The sequence below is a fragment of the Monopterus albus genome, unplaced genomic scaffold (genome assembly GCF_001952655.1).
Source record: "Monopterus albus unplaced genomic scaffold, M_albus_1.0 scaffold136.1, whole genome shotgun sequence".
Taxonomy (NCBI): Eukaryota; Metazoa; Chordata; class Actinopteri; order Synbranchiformes; family Synbranchidae; genus Monopterus; species Monopterus albus.
In genome coordinates, this window is record NW_018128016.1 from 288299 (window position 1) to 305128 (window position 16830).

At 40.8% G+C, this 16830-nt stretch overlaps 1 protein-coding gene across 5 annotated transcripts in view; it reads left to right on the forward strand.

Moving 5' to 3' along the window:
- The window catches only part of ppp1r12a (protein phosphatase 1, regulatory subunit 12A), a 53845-nt gene that overhangs the window by 14083 nt on the left and 22932 nt on the right, over nt 1-16830 (forward strand). For all 5 annotated transcript variants that reach the window (XM_020613637.1, XM_020613640.1, XM_020613638.1 and 2 more), the window contains exons 2-5: nt 4376-4506; nt 7586-7704; nt 13178-13337; nt 13930-14074. In XM_020613637.1, coding sequence (XP_020469293.1) covers nt 4376-4506; nt 7586-7704; nt 13178-13337; nt 13930-14074 — 555 coding nt within the window. The remainder of the gene's footprint in view (nt 1-4375; nt 4507-7585; nt 7705-13177; nt 13338-13929; nt 14075-16830) is intronic.

Sequence of the window (16830 nt, forward strand, 5' to 3'; positions counted from 1 at the left end):
TCCCTGTGTAGTGCCATCCATTTCATTGTTTGCTTGCTTGACAAGGCCTCCTCTTCTCCCCTACTCAGGCACACTGGCCAAACAAGTTTAAATGGCAGCATGCTTTCTTGAGAGTGAGTCACAGCATGTCTGAATGGTTCACTGCCAGCACAGCACCGCTCCTATACATCACTTGGGAGCTGCTGTGATGTGTGAGACATGATTATGTCCACAGTGTTTGTTGCTGCTTAAAGTGCTTTAGATGATGTGTTATTTATCTACTTTATATTCACTTGTATTTTGTGGCATTCATGTGGACACCAAAGTAAGAATTTCATTGTACAAGGAAACACGTTTCCTAACTGTGCATATGACAAACACTTTGAACTAATATAATAGTCAAATCACTCTCCTCTACTCTATTTTACTGGTGTCATAAATCAAATAATTTGCCCTGTAGATTTCTCGAAACCATGGGGGTGAATGTTAGTGAAGCATGGGTTTGCTGAAGGCTGTGCCCCTTTTACATTGCTTTCTGTACATTGCTGTTTATTGGTTGAGGACAGTGTTGCAAAGGTGTGCTACAGGCTTCCAGATACTGTTATGCTCTAGAAATAAGAGGGGATACAATTGTACTTTCTCTTGACTCTCCTTCTTTCTGCTGTCTGTCTGACTACTACACTGTGCGTGCTCTTGATGTGCGTGCTCTTGATGCAGGATGGACAGCCCACAGCCATTAAGGGATTACCTTTGTTGGGCTTCAGCAAAGGGAGCTGCTGGGAGGAGCCAGTAGAGGAAGGCAGGTGATACACTGAGGGAGATCACAGCCAGCACTGCATTTGCTTTAAGGGGCCTGTTTTCATTTTTGGAGAATGAGAAGACCTTGGAAAAAAAATGTAAAATGTTATACATGCACGTGGGCAATGAGTGAGGAGGTTTTTAGATGATGATGTAGAGGAGAAGCTGTCACAAATGCAGCGATGCACCGCGCGTGAAAGGTCCTTGATGCAGGAAACGGATCTGGGAGAACAGCAAAGGTCAACTTATTACCGGTATATCTTCTGTTTAAAGCTGACACGCCACCACAATGAAAATAAGTGCTGACAGCTAACATGCATACTGAGATGAAGTAAGCTGTCAATCTGTATTTTGATCCAAAAAGCAAAACAGGAAGACAGTGTTGCAGAAAGATAACAGCCTAGCGCACAATTTTCACTCCAACGGAAATTTGTATGAACTATAGACATAACTGTCCATTATGTTTGTGATTAATAAATTAATCAGCTGGTCTTATAGAATGTGAAACAGTCTCACACAGTTTCCTAAAGCCAAAGGACATGTTTCCAGATAGCTTACTTTATTTGACCGACTATTCAAAACACAGTGTACTAAAAACATGAAACCACATATTCACAGCTACTCGTATTGCTTGCTTTCACTTATTGCCCTTGTTTCCAATTCAGGTTGCTCAAGTGAATTGAGCTCAGTTAGGGCTCACTTGTACCAGTTTCTTTATTTTGAATCCCACGACAATTGGACTGCATTATAATGAATCTGCGGAGGATAGACACGGCAACATAGTGACACATGTGACCAAAGAATGTGTTTGCTTGTGAAAAATTAGCTCCCAGCCTCAGTGGGGGAAAATACCAATAATTACAGGTATGACGATGAGAAATGAAGCTCTATATAAAGATTTCTATTGCACCTCATTTAAATGAAGCATTTTGGCTGTTTCTGTTTAGAGGTCTTTAGAGCCTGGATGCATGATTTTAAAGATGTGACCCACAGATCTGCCTTTGACTTCACTACGCTGTGGGCTTGGATGGGACCACTAGTTGTCATGTGTTTGCACATGTTGATGGTGTCCAACTGACACACCATCAGGGTGACAGCTGTGATGAGAGATGCAGACTGCAGCATTATTAACCATATCTTGTTCTGCTGTCTCTACTGTAACAAAGTTAGATCTCTGTTTTAAAAAGTTCATCTGCACCTGAAGACACTGTCAAAGTGACTGAGCACCCGCATGCAACCAGGCCACATCATACACAAACACACACACACTGTCAGATAAGCCCAGTGAAGCCTTTGCAGGCGCTCTTCATCTCTGGCCATGTACGGCTCTGTAAAGGGCCCAAATTTGGACAAGGATTCCAGCCAGATAGTCGTGTGCCCTGAACGTGAGGCCACTGTGTGTTCATGTGTATCTGTTTCCCTTGTCAATGCTTTTGTTGTCATAGCAACCACAGGAGAGAGAGCGAGACAGTCCAGGCTTAGTGTTCAGTGATAGGGTGGCGGTTAGGGGGCAAAGCTTTGTTTTAAGATAGCTAAGTGGTAATTGTGGATTTAGTAGAATGTTAGTGGATGTGTTATAGTCCTATTTTAACTATTGAGCATTTTGTCAAGGGTGCTAGATAGTCGCAGATGCACCAGAGAAGAGAGTTTTTTTTTTTTTCTTTCCTACCACTTGAGGATTCTGTTTCGGACCCGTGCCTGCAGGTGACCTTTTGTCTTTGATGTGAGGTAGTCTATCCTCCTAGCCTCAGGGCCTGTGTCACTCCTGAATGAGAAGTGGACTGAAGGCTCTTCACTGCTGCTTCTTCCTGGTCTTGTTATTTTGTATCTTGAGCAGTAATATGACCTCCTCCTGTCAGGCACGTGACAAAGTAAAGCTGCTGTTGCCCTGTCAGAATATAAATTATAAATATGTTTTATATTTGTTCATGCAACATCCTACAAATAATTTACATGATTATGCTCAACTGGACACAAGGCTTCTCTGAGAAGTTTGTGGCTTTTTGGATGAATGCTTGTTACTCGAACTTATTTGATAATCATGTTTGTCTGCAGAACAGCAATGGCTTAGTGGTTGGCAGTACTGTGTACAGGTAGGCTTGGAGTCGTGACAAAAACTTCAGTGGTTCAGGTTCTTGGCACAATATTGTCAAAAGCAGACTGGAGAGAGATTGGCAGTGCAGCAGCTGTTCCTGGCAAGAATTGAATAAATGGAGAGTTGCAGTGTCATGGTTGAATCTTAAGCACCTACTGTATGCTATATATGTTTACATTTTGTGGGTATCACTTTAATTTTCATTGTGGTATCAGTCATATATGGTTTAGTATTCTGCACTGGAGGTTTGACTCACAGCGATGCCGCATTACGCTGCCATGATGTCATCAGTAACCGACTCTAACAATGGGGGACATCGAAGGTATGCTGTTCTTGATTCTCAGTTTGTGGATGTTTGTCACAGCAAAGAAAAATATAGTTTTGGAAGCAAGACAAAAGACTGCTGAAGCAAACAGGAGAGTTTGGCAAATAGTACTTTTGGAGTTCAGACAACAAGACGACTAGTTGCTAAAAGGTGTTGCAAAAGGGTAAGTTGTGTTTTCTCTGACCAATCGCTATCCTGCAGTGTTTACATACCACCATTTGGTGTCGCCTCTACTCGCTTAGAACCTTGACGGAGGTGATACCAAAAATAGTACCAGGTACTTTTTCCAACATTTGACTAATGAAAGCACAAAAAAGTAGAGCCGAGCCGGTACCAAGTATTGGAAAAGGGGCTAAATAGTGCACACTCTTCTAATAGGAAAACGGCACACACAGCTTCCCGGTGCGTGCTCGGCATACACCAGCTATTCTGAATCCCTAGTAGTTTTGTAACAAAGCCACCTTAATCTGTTCTGTCTGAAATAGCATCAAGGGAGCCTGTATCCATGGTCTTGTGCTGTAAGCCGTTGGCAGCAGCAGCACCAGCCCAAAAATAGTCCTTTCCCTGACCAAGAGACTGACTTTAGATGTGTAGCCTGTCCCCATCACCAGCGAATGGCATAGATGCTAATGGATAAGACTGATTAAGTGAAGAGGACAAAAAGTGCTGGCAAATACAGCTGTAAAGCTTTACTTCACTTGACCACAGATGTGGATTTAATTGAGCAATTCATTAACTGCTCAGTGTAAGAGGAGAATACATGGTGTGTATGTTGGTGGTAATGTCAGTGGTTTCATTTGTCACACTTAAGAAAATATTTGGCTAATGTGCAGCGTTGACTGAATAGTAGACTGTGGATGTGTTTTTAGTTAAATTCTCCAATGTTATGCATAAAGTAGCAGCATATAGACGCTACCTTTATCCTTCCAGTAGCAGTACTATGCTGTATGGCAATTGAAGCACCTCGGCTATGTCCATGCTTTTTTTGAGTGTAACGGCTGCCAAATTCCCAGGCAAGCTGTAACTATAGCACAGGCCATCCCACTGACGTAAGCTTTCATGGATATGTGCATGGACATGCATGCACCAACAGATGAATACACAGACACACAGGGCAGGTCATATACCTTTCTTTTGATAGTGGCCGTACTCCCCTTCTCTCTCTCCCTCTTTTTCAGGCATGCATAGATGATAATGTTGACATGGTGACTTTCCTGGTGGAGCATGGAGCCAGCATCAACCAGCCTGACAATGAGGGCTGGATCCCCCTCCACGCTGCAGCCTCCTGCGGATACTTGGATATAGCAGAGTAAGTGCCGAGAGGCCTGTTTTCAAAACGGTTTATTCAGTTTCTAATAAGCAGCAACGTTTATTTCATCAGGTTTGATTTCTGCAAACTCATCCTTACATCCTGTTTTTTGTTTCATGGAGTTGATTCTAAGAAACATTTCTGTAACTACAGCCCTCTTAATTCTTTAGTGTCCCATGCTTGTGTGAAAATATCTTAATAGGTCTGTAAGGTTGCATGAAGGCCCAGCTGTTGCTATACAGTTCAATTAAATGAAGCACAAAGTGACAGTTGGGCACTGGGCCAGCTGAGATCTGCACTGTCCCTCCACTTCTCTGAGTACCCCATTAGTGACCTCTGTCTTTATATTGCTGATAGTAAGATTGATGCCCACTATGTAGGGCTAAATGCATTGCCTTTCCTCTAGCTCAATAAAACGGATTCTGGTATCTCTGAAAGTTTAAAATTGAACATAAAAGCATGTATCAGAGCACAGCTCATTCTCTTCCTGTGGTTGATTGTATTTATAATTTTTTAGCTTTTTATTATCTTGAAATGAACAGTGTTTCTAATATTATTTTTAACAACTGCGAAATGGCATGTTTCCTCTATGAAATGTCCATGGTTCTATTTCAGCTGTCATTGCAAAATCAACATGCCATCGTTTTCGGTAGTGCATAGAATCTCATCACATTTAGCAGTAGCAGAAACCCACCTGATGGCTCAGACACACATTGTTACGCTGATGTAACCAAATATGGAGAGATCAAGGTCAACTACTGTATCTGGAATCAAGCTCTAGAGTTGCACCCTAGTGTGTATTTATTTATCTGGGTCCTTAGTTCTTTTCAGGTAAGAAGACTGCTCAAAGGGCATAGAACACAACACAGATGGTATCAGAGGGTATTTAAATGGGCTGAAGGAACTTGGTTGTACTCATTGTGCAGCATACTGGGAGTGTGCTGTGACCTGCTTTGTCTTTCTTGCCTAGCTACAGGGTTATACCCACTACTGATGAAGAAAGTCACTTTTGGCTTTTCTCGTTTAGGGGTCGCCACAGCGAATCGTCACACTGATGACTCGCATGTTGACATTTGGCACGTGTTTTATGCTGGATGCCCTTCCTGACGCAACCCTGACTCGAACCCGGTCTGCAGCGGCCACAGCGCTGCGTCTTAACCACTAGCCTACCAGGGACAGCTGCTGTTATACCCACTACTGATGTTTTTTCCAAAAAGTAACAGGACAACTGGCCAAAGAAAGATGTTTATGTTCAATTCACTTTTATTTGTATAGCGCCATATCACAACAAAAGCCATCTCAGGGCACTTTACAAAATAAGGTCTAGATGTTGTTGTTGTTGTTGTTGTTGTTGTTGAGGAAAAACCAAACAAATGCCACTTGGCAGCAGTGGGGAGGAAAAACTCCCTTTAACGGAAGAAATCTCTGACAGACCCTGGCTCTTCCAGCTAATTGTCAGGCATATTTCTGTTCGGTATTCAAGTTGAAATTTGATTGGCACTATTGAACTACAATATGAGCAAATTCTTCAATTACACATCCACACTATTTTCCAAAGTGATTTTAACTTCTCAGACTGCGGCAGCTTGTTTAGTAGTTTCAAAACGGCATCAGTGCCTGGCTAGCATTGCAGAAAACAATCTCGCATAATGAATGAAAAGGTCAAGTGGCTGGCTTGATATGGGTGAGTAATGGAGACACCATGTCATAGAGAGAAACTCTGAAGCCTGGTGTGGGTGGTGAGCTCTCAGCACTGCCATTTTATTCACAGTATCTTCATTCCTTGTAATGGCCACTACAAAGGAGGACTGTATCTCTAAGCCCCTGGTGTCATCACAGCTAATGGTAGGGTGGGAGTCGGCCCACAAAGTCAGAACCTAGCAGAGCTGGCCCAAAGTAGGAAGAATAGAAGATGCAAGATTTGAAATGTAACTGCAGTCAGTGAGCTGGGGAGAAGCCATGAGCACTGCTGAGTGGTGTGTTGGTCTAACGAGTCTCACCGCAGCTGAAGATGAGATGTTAAATGGTTAAAAGTCGTGAATTACTGCTGGTTGAGACAAAGATGTAAAGGGTTAAATCACTCAGTAGTCATGGAAACAGTGTTACATGCGTGTTTTGCCTGTCTGATATTCTTTATAGAAGATTTTATGGTGTAACTAGATTTTTCATGCTTTCAGATGTCTGTCCAGAGTTGTGATTCATTCAGCTTAGTCTTCTACAAAATAAAGCTCTCATCTAAGGCAATGCTTTGCTTAAATCATTATTCTGTCAAATTCTATCCTTAAAGGAATAAGTCACAATCTGTATTACATGAAGGCCAATACAAACGTCACTGTCATCTTCAGTGTTCTTGTTTTATTTACTGAATACCCACAGGGTTTTAACAGGCTTAGCCATTAGGGGAAGATTTTTGTCAGATTCTGTTCTTCACAGTATAAAAATGCTGATGAGTCAACTGGGCCAGTATATTGGTCATTATTAGCTTAAGTTATTACAGATGTATTGGTTTGGGCAATAGGTAAAAGAAGTTGCAGAAGATGTTGAAATCTTGAAGAGCTGAGTGGCGTGGCATGTTCACTGTGTTTAGGAAGACCCTCTGCACACATTGTGTTTTGCGTCATTAGCCTCTTGCTGATTTGAACCTGTACCACGGTTCTTCATCCTCATAGTGGATGCCGAAACCTCAGTATAAGCATTTCATGCATTATAAGTAACCTATAAGATGGTAGCAGTTTTGAAATGGGATATATGCTTAGATACTTTAATAATTATAATTAATGTATCTGAATTTCTATGATTTGACATAGGTTTTGGGAAGATATGACAAACAGGAGAAGCAGACTGTGGCACAGTGTTACCCAGTATTGACAGTGAACCAAAAGCAGCATTACACAGCTCCCATCCTTCAAGTAACACTTGTTTTTACCTCCTTTCCTTTTTCATCCTGTCGGAGGTTATTAAGACTTTAAAGTGCAAAACTCACCTGAAGATTTGAGAATCAGTTTCGCTCTGGAAAAGAATTTCAAAAACATCCCACCACCACTAGACTAACCTCTCTTGTGCATGTTTTTTGTTGCAGGTATCTCATTAGTCAGGGTGCTAATGTAGGAGTTGTGAACAGTGAGGGTGAGACACCTCTGGACATTGCTGAAGAGGAGGCAATGGAGGAACTCCTGCAGAATGAGATCAACCGACAAGGTACAGTACTGCAAACGTTTTGAACTCTAGCCCTGGGCACACATTGTACTACTAGGTCCTCAGGATCTTTACCTCACCACTGAGAAATGTCTTTATAACACTGTACTGCATTGTCTGAAGGGAATGTAGCAATTGATAATATAACCAACGTTGTTTCGGCCAGCAGATTATGTAATGTGAAGGACAGTGGTGGAAGTACTTGGATTGTTTGTTTACTAAGGAAAAATAGTAATTCTACAGTGTAAAAGCATTGTTACAAGTGATAGTCCTGCATTCAAAATGTTACTCAAATAAAGCTATTGCCATCAAAATATACTTGCAGTACCAAAGGTGAACGTACTCAGAATGGCACAGTTCATCTTAATGCATGTTATATTATTGGATTATAGTTACTCATGCATTATTGTGAACACATTTAAAGTTGCAGCTAGTGAAGGCAGAGCTAATTGTAACTACCTTGTATGCTTGTATTTTAAGTACTTTACATACTGCTGGAAATTTTCCACCAGGGATCAAGAGAGTCTGATTATACTGTATTTTGTTTGCTTAATCTCATTCTGAAAAGTAACTAGTAACTAAAATGATCAAATAAATGTGAGTATGATTTTACTATATTTCAGAACAAATATACTTATTTGAAGTAGCATAAAATGAACAGTTAAGGTATAGATACCTCAAATATTCCTAAGTACAGTATTTGAGTAAATGTACTTTTCACCTCAGAGCGAGAAGAAGAGGAGATGGACAGATACTGGGATTTTTGGTTGATACCAATATTTGAAGCTTTAATTACATGGTTATGTTTCAGGTAATCCTTCTTAATCATATATTTGGAAACAACCTTTATGTGATAAGCATGTTAAAGGCAGAACAGCTGGTAGGGGCCTTTTGTGTATCTCATGCATGTTTGAGTAAGTTACCAAATATGATCTGAATCCTCAGAGTGCCAGTCACCTGTTGTTTTTCACTATGTTGCTTGAGGAAAACTTACATAATGCATTAAAGTGATCCAGCTGTTTTGGGGGCTCTTCTGATGATTCAAAACTGAAAAGTAGGCTCTTACTATTTTTGGCCAGGGCATTCTTGAGATGATGAAAGTCATAAGTTTCATATAGAAACTTGTATGACCTTGTTCACAGGGTGGACGGATTCAACGCTCTGTAATATGTAATCTCTTAAAACACTGGCCTACGTTGATTTTTGTGTCTTGCAGTAATGAAAATGGTTTAGTATCATGAGCAGCATTAGGAAAAAGGCATTGTGCCTCTCTGACAATCCCAGTTAAGTAAAGATCCAAGTGTTTGAAAGCACTTGTCGTCATCCAGTGATAATTACACCCAGGCTGCTGTTTGCATGTTACGCTCCTTGGCTGTATTATGTAGCACTAGCAAGATGTGCACCCAACCAAACTTGTCAGCTCTGAATTGCTGATTCCTGATGGATAAACACCTGCCTAAATAAATATGTTTTCAAAAGTGAGCTAAAGGCTGTCAGATCTGAGGCGGAGGGAATCTCAAGCAAGTCTGGATCTGGGAACCTACTAGATGATCCAAGAGATCTACATGGCTCAGAAATATATAATGGAGCCAAATCATGCAAAGCTTTAAAAACAAATAACAAAATCTTAAAAATAAAACCTAAAACGAAGAGGAAGCCGATGAAGAGAGGCCACGATTGGGGATACGTGTTCACGTTTCTGTGTGTTGGTCAACAAGCGAGCAGCAATGTTAGCGTTCAAGTGTGACGATCTGCTTTGAGACAACAATGTTTATGATACTGGTTTACAAAGCTTGCTATAACCTCATAGCATATTGCTAACCACCGCTCACCATTTCCCTAGTAGTGGTGAATGAATGTCACTTGCGGCTTTTTCCCGTTAGGGTTTGCCACAGTGAATCGTCAGTGTGACATTTGCCATGTGTTTTACGTCGGATGCCCTTCCTGACCCAACCCTGGGCTGCAGTGGTGGGAGTGCTGCGCCCTAACCACTAGTCTATCAGGGAACCAAGTGGTATCTGTTTTAAAAGAAACAGGCCAACCCAAATCTTAACAATTTATACCTGTGATTCATTATTAAACAATCATTAATTAATTGTTCCTCATAACATTCCCCAAACCTCAGAGGTCAGAGGAGGATGCCACTCAAAGATTGCACAATGTCCCGGTCAGCTTTGAGCTGGAGCACACCACATCTCTGCTGAAATGGGGAGGATGGTGCCAGGCTGCCTTTCTGGGTATTAACTCTGAATATCTAGATTTCTTTTCAGCTCTAGCACAGAAGGTTAATCGATGAAATAACCATCAAATTGCATGCATCACATTTCTTTATAGAAGTAGAAAACTGGGCGTCCGTAGATTTCTAACACTGAATATTTGGCCAGTTACGATTGCAATTTATTTTTATTAGGGGTGCACCGATCGTTCGGCCACCGAAAATTTTCGGCCGAAAAGGCCAATTTTATTTCGGGCCGGAATTAAAAAAAAAACACGCTGAAAAGGCACGCCGAAAATGCCCCGCCCCGTCCATCCTCGCGCAGCACAGGTTACGTTTCACTCACGCTGGAGCTGTTATATCACGCGTCTCCCCATCAATGACAAAGCATGTCAGGGGTATGGAAGCATTTTGAAGTTTCAGGTGAGGACACCAAAGTTGCAATATGCAACATTTGTTCTGCGAAAATATCAAGAGGAGGTACGGCGCCAAAGAACTTTTTGACATGTTTGATACACCACCTGAAAACACAACATCCAACTGAATATAAGGAGTACCACAAAACAACATTGGTTAAAAGTGCCCCAACTACATCACAAATACCCTCGGTCGCCACATTCTTTGAAAAGACTAAGAAATTTGCAGATGATGATCCCAAAGCATGTGGCATTACTGAGAAAGTAATGGAATTCATTGCCTTAGACGACCAGCCGTTTTCTGTCGTTCTGTTTCGTTTCGGTTTTTGGCCAAGTGCATCCAAAATTTTCGGTTTCGGCCCAGAATTTTCATTTCGGTGCATCACTAATTTTTATATATTTTTGCTTTGTATGAAATCTCCAGTGAGCACACTATCAGGGGGCACCAGGCGCACAGAGCGTGCTGGAGAAACTGCAGTGCTGCCAGACATTCTGCCTTCTACTGTTACCTCACTTCACCTCCAGCACTTCTCATCAGAGTTAATGTTTGTTTTCTTTTAAGATATCAACAGTTTGATGTCATCCACTATATACTTGTCTGTAGCCTTATATGCTTAAATACAAAGCGGCGACTTTTGGCGTCCCTGTGTCTTCTGGCTGGTCCATACTCTGGTGTGTAGCAGAATGTTTAAGGTTTCCACTTCCATGTCTACTTGCTTGGCTGAATTTAATGGTTGTCCTGTGTGTTGTATCAACAGCCTTCTGCAGCCATCAGCCTCTCAAGCTTTTTTTTTTATAATGCTGCCTACATTTCATTAGGAGTGCTTTGCATGGACTGTTTATGGTTAATTGTGGGATTGTGCTTCTGTATGTCTGTAATTAGATTTTTCTCCTCTCATTGAGATATCAGTCACCAGGTTAAACTGGACTGACCATGGCTTGCTCTTTGGCAGGGACAACCTTTAGATCCTCTCTTTGACCTTGATTGGGTTTAGTGACTTGCCAGCCCTACTGCCCTTATTTCCTTCTTCATCAGCTACCACATGAAAGCTGTTACCCGTCCTAACAGACTGAAGGTGGACAACTTCACAAATGTTTCAAACCCCCTTTGGTCCCTGTCAGTTTGGGTGCTGCTGAAGGGACAGTTTTCCATTCAGATCAAAAAATAACAGTTAATTTTATAGCCCCCCCCCCCCCTTTTTCTTTTTTTTTTTTTTATGATTGACCGACTCACTGGGTAAAGTATCCATCATTGTGAAAGCATCCACCAGCTAAATATAGACATTTGGTTTCTTGTGCCTGTTATGGCTCTGCATATTTTCCACAGAAGAGCCTGGTTCCTGTTTCAGGTTAGATTTTTGTAGATATTTCATTTTCCCTTTGACAGAGACACTGCAGATATATTGTTAGGTAAGGGGAAGGGGAAGGTAAGTCCTTTTTTTTAGTCTGTTGGATGCAACTATCTTTTTAATGCTTGGTAGAAGATGTACTGTTCTCTTGTAAAGTCGAACCTTTACAAGAGAACTCTCCCTGTCTAGCTGCAACTGAACTGCCCTAATGAAGTCTAGGTGTACAGCGCTTTCTGATATTTGTCAGCTTGGGGTGGATTTACCTATTAATGACAGCTCATGCTTGAATAATGTCATTTCTGTCTAGTTGCACTACATGCATGTTCTTTTAATGTCTACAAACAAAGCTGAGAAAGAAAATGGCTGAAAATACTCAGGTGGTATAGGTATTGATGGAATAGGTGACAGCAAACAAGGCTGTATCACATGTTAAAACACCTTTTCAATTGTAATGTCATAAGTCTTTATTTATCCGAAGTTTTGCTGAGAGTTTTATCTTTGCAACTTTGAAAAAGTGACATTTTGATGGGCATACCATGTGAGACGATGACCCAGTGTTTGTCCCAGAGTAACTGTGAAGTCTTTGAAATGAAACCTGAACTCCTGTCAATTGTAAACTCAGACACTGATTTATCCTCTTCCCATTTGGTTTCACTGTCATGGATGTCATGCCACTAATCCTCTTAACATGTCCAGTCTTAAACATGCCAGAATATTACTGTGTTTTTTAAAACAGGTCTCCTTGATAAACCTCTGGGTAACATTTGCTTTGTCCTTAGGCCAAACCTGCAGACACAGATGTCCCCTTTCATTGGTTTAAAAGCTCAAGGCATCCTTAAAGCTTTCTATGGTTGTCTGTGTTGTATCCTTAAGAGTAGAAGAAAAAAAACTGTAAGATCAGCTGATGTTGTGGCTCCTACCCCAGAGCAGTTCTTGGGTCCACTGTTTTATGTAGTTAACTCTAGCAATGCATTTCAGACCATCTTGTGTTTTAACTAGATGTCAATAAGACAGTACAGGCCTATTTTCACTACACGCAGCCTGTATCTTGGACACATTGACCCACTTACCCAGCTGAGGCCTGTATATTTGCAGCCACTATGTCATTGTCAGATTGACAGAATATTGGCACAAAAGCGTTCTCCAAAGCAGACTAGGTGCCTCACAACTCCATCTAGTGTTTAGAGAGGTTGCCAGAATAATGTTATGTCTGTTTCTCCCTTGTAGAACCAAAAGATAGCACAGAGGTGCATGAGTTGTATCTTGTGTAACAGGGGCTTGTCATAACTGTAATTATTGCTGCATTATCATAGCAGCATTCAGCTATGCAACGATTTATCTCATAACTCTAAACATTAACAGATCTTGAAGTAGATTTAAGACAAGTAGAACTCAGTCTTAATGTGCCTGTGCCTCAGTGTTCTGCAGCTTGTTTCTAAGTAGCAGATAATCCTTGGATGCCACTCTGACAGTATCAGTCTCCTCTTTCTCATCAGGGGTGGATATTGAGGCGGCCCGGAAAGAGGAGGAGCGGATCATGCTGAGGGACGCCCGGCAGTGGCTCAACAGCGGCCATGTCCAAGACATCCGGCACACCAAGTCTGGAGGAACGGCACTCCATGTGGCTGCTGCAAAGGGATACGTTGAGGTTTTAAAGTAAGCAGCGGTCTATGTCATAGGTAGTCTGAGTGTTGTTCAGCATTAGTCACTTTTTCCTCTTGGGGGCAAAAAGAAATGACAAACACATTTCTAGTTTGTTTTAAAAAGCCTATTCTGTAGGTTACATTATAGAAGTACAGTTCACAGTGAGGACAGTGTTTAGGTCTAGCATCAAGATGCTCTTTGTTTATGGCAGGCATATCTTAGTCTATGCTGTTGCCTTGTTCCGACATTGTCTTCTGTGGCCTGTTAAAACAGCTACACTGCTCAAGGATAGAAACTGCAGCCATTTGTCCATCTGGTCTGGGAAGCCAGCCAGAACACTCTGCTGCCATAGATAGCTCCAAGATCTCTGATGTTTAGTGCAACCACCAACCACAAGACACGGATCTGAATGTTTTTCCTGTGATGGCAGATTTACTGGGTGAAATATTACGGTTTTAAATTTGCCAACATCATCCTTCAGGAATGACTAAGATGTTCAGATGTTGTCTCCTTGATTCATTTACACAATCAAATTCAAGAAAGCCAGATTTGCTGATTATAAAACATTTTGGTTTCTCACATTCCTCTCTCCTTCACTGTGCAGGCTTTTAATCCAAGCAGGGTATGATGTAAATATTAAGGACTATGATGGCTGGACTCCTCTACATGCAGCAGCGCACTGGGGCAAAGAGGAGGCATGTAGGATATTGGTGGAGAGTCTATGTGACATGGACCTCGTTAATAAAATGGTGAGTGACTGGAGCTGTCAGGTAGTGTTGCTTTCATCAACGAAAATTATGACTAAATAGCATCGTCAGCGAACCTTTATCGCATGACAAACAAGACGCACTGAAAATGCTGGTCATATGACGATGACTATAATTAAATGTATTATGCGAGACTAAATGTGGTTTACAAAATAAAAACTATGCTAAAATGTCTCTTCATTTTCATTGACCAAAATGAGACCAAACCGAATGTTATAACGTTATTTCATCTCGTTTAGTCGCGTTATTATTATTTTGCAGTATTTCTGTTTCCTGTGTCTCGCTTCAGGGGCTGCTTCATGTCGCACTGCGCAGACGCAGGCGACGTCACTTCCGTAAGCCCCACTCGCGGCATTATTTAGAAGATGACAACAAACAAAGTTAAGTCTGACACAGAGAAAGGGACCAATGGCCAGCTGGCCGTGCATCGGCTTTAGGAGAATAAGAAGAAACGACATTTGGAAAAACTTTAATTATATAGAAGCGGAAAAGAAAACAATGTGTTGTGGGAAAAGATGGGGAGAAATGCGGCCACAAAATCACACAAAATGTGTATTGGATATATTCTTGAGTCTATATGGTAACAATGTAATAAGATGACCTTGTTTGAAATGGGTTTGGCTAAAACAACTTGTGGTTTTGTCTGTACTACTAGGTACTTATATTATATTGACTGGGTTAAATAGAATTGCATCACTTAGGGCTGGGCGATTCTTTCGATTTTTTTTCTATTAATTCGAATTTACGTTTTAAGGCGTTTTTTTTTTTTCTTAAATCGAGGTATCGTGATTTTCTGTGGTTTGGAAATGGTTCGGCTTTGAGAGGTCAGACGTCGAACAAACTTTTGTCAAATGCAAAATATGCCGAAAGTCCGTTGCAGCACCACTAATTTATTCCAACATTTGCGACAAAGACACCAAGTAGAATGGCAAGAATGCTCAAAGTTAAGAGACGAAAACAAGCCAAGTGCAACGGGGCAACCTAAAATAGCAAAACGTCAGATGTCATTAGCGGCATCATTTTCCAATGCCACTCCATACGACAAAAAGGCGCCCCGATGGCAAGAAATTACAGATGCTGTGGCATTTTATATTGCTAAGGACATGGTTCCCATATACACCATCGAAAAGCCAGGGCTATAAAAATGCTACGCACTGTTGATCCAAGATACACGTTGCCAAGCCACAAATATTTCAAAGACTATTCCTCGGATGTACACTGAAACACGTGAAAAAGTAGCAGAACAGCTTGATAAGGCATCTTTTTTTTCTACAACGACTGACCTGTGGAGTAGTCGTACTCTTCAACCTTACATGAGCCTCACAGCCCATTATGTTGATGCAGAATGGAAACTGCAAAGTGTTTCTCTTCAGGCATGTTATTTTTCTGACAATCATACTGGGGAAGTAATTGGTCAAGGGCTTAAAGATGTGCTGGCTTCTTGGAAGCTTGTGGAGGATTGACAAGCGTGCGTGACCACTGACAGTGGAACGAACATGATCAAAGCAATGAAGGTTAATGACTGGACCCATCTTCAGTGCTTTGGACATAGTCTTCACAATGCCATTGGTAAGTATAATTAATAATTCAAGCAATAAAATCACTGTTATTTAGATATATTCATTTTTATTTCATTAATACCTGAATTTATAATTATTATTGTTTTAAAAACTATTTTCATTATTTATTTATGTAATAATATTGGCAATCACTTAAATGTTGTGTGTATGTGTGTTATCTAATATGTAGGACAATGTTCTTTTGTCAAAAATGATGACATTAATAATGCTGGCTAACAACAAAACAAGTTATCCCAAATTTGTCTAACCAACTTTTAAAAAAATTAATTGATTTAATAAATACTGTTTTTATTTAAAAAGGTATAATTTCTTTCAATCATTGTTCCCATAAAAAATAGTTTTACAGAGTTTGTTTATAGATTCATAAGCTAAAGTTAGGAAGGAAAAAGCTCTTCACAATATTCTGACTTTTAAAAAAATTAATTGATTTAATAAATACTGTTTTTATAAAAAAGGTATAATTTCTTTCAATCATTGTTCCCATAAAAAATAGTTTTACAGAGTTTGTTGTTTATAGATTCATAAGCTAAAGTTAGGAAGGAAAAAGCTCTTCACAATATTCTGTCACAGAAGAATGAACTGCTATTTCAAATCTATTTCCTTGCTTTTTTTTAACAGAACATGGGGTGAAAGAGAACAGAGTTGACCATGCAGTTGCAGTGTGCAAGAAGGTTGTAAGTGCATTTTCCTTCAGCTGGAAAAAGAGAAGAGATCTTGCAACTGCACAGGCTGAGCTCGGGGCTTCCTTCTCATCAGCTCATTACAGAGACCCCCACCAGGTGGGGTTCAAGACAAAAGATGATCGAGCAGGTTTTAGAACAGGAGAAAGCCATAAGCTCGGGTCCTTGGCTCTGATAAAAAAAAAACTCAGCAGCTTGTTCCAACATGGCAAGACATCGATGTCATGGAATCCATAAATAAAGCTGTAACTCCTTTGCAAGAGTTCACTGATGCATTGTCAGGTGAAGCATATGTGAGTGTCTCATACCTCAAACCAGTACTCCATCTCTTTAACAGTAGCATTCTACAAGCACAAGACGATGACACAGATTTAACAAAACACATCAAAAGCACAATTCTGCAGTACCTCAACAGCAAATACAGCGACCCTGTCACAAATGAACTCCTCAACATAGCTTCTCTGATGGATCCCAGGTT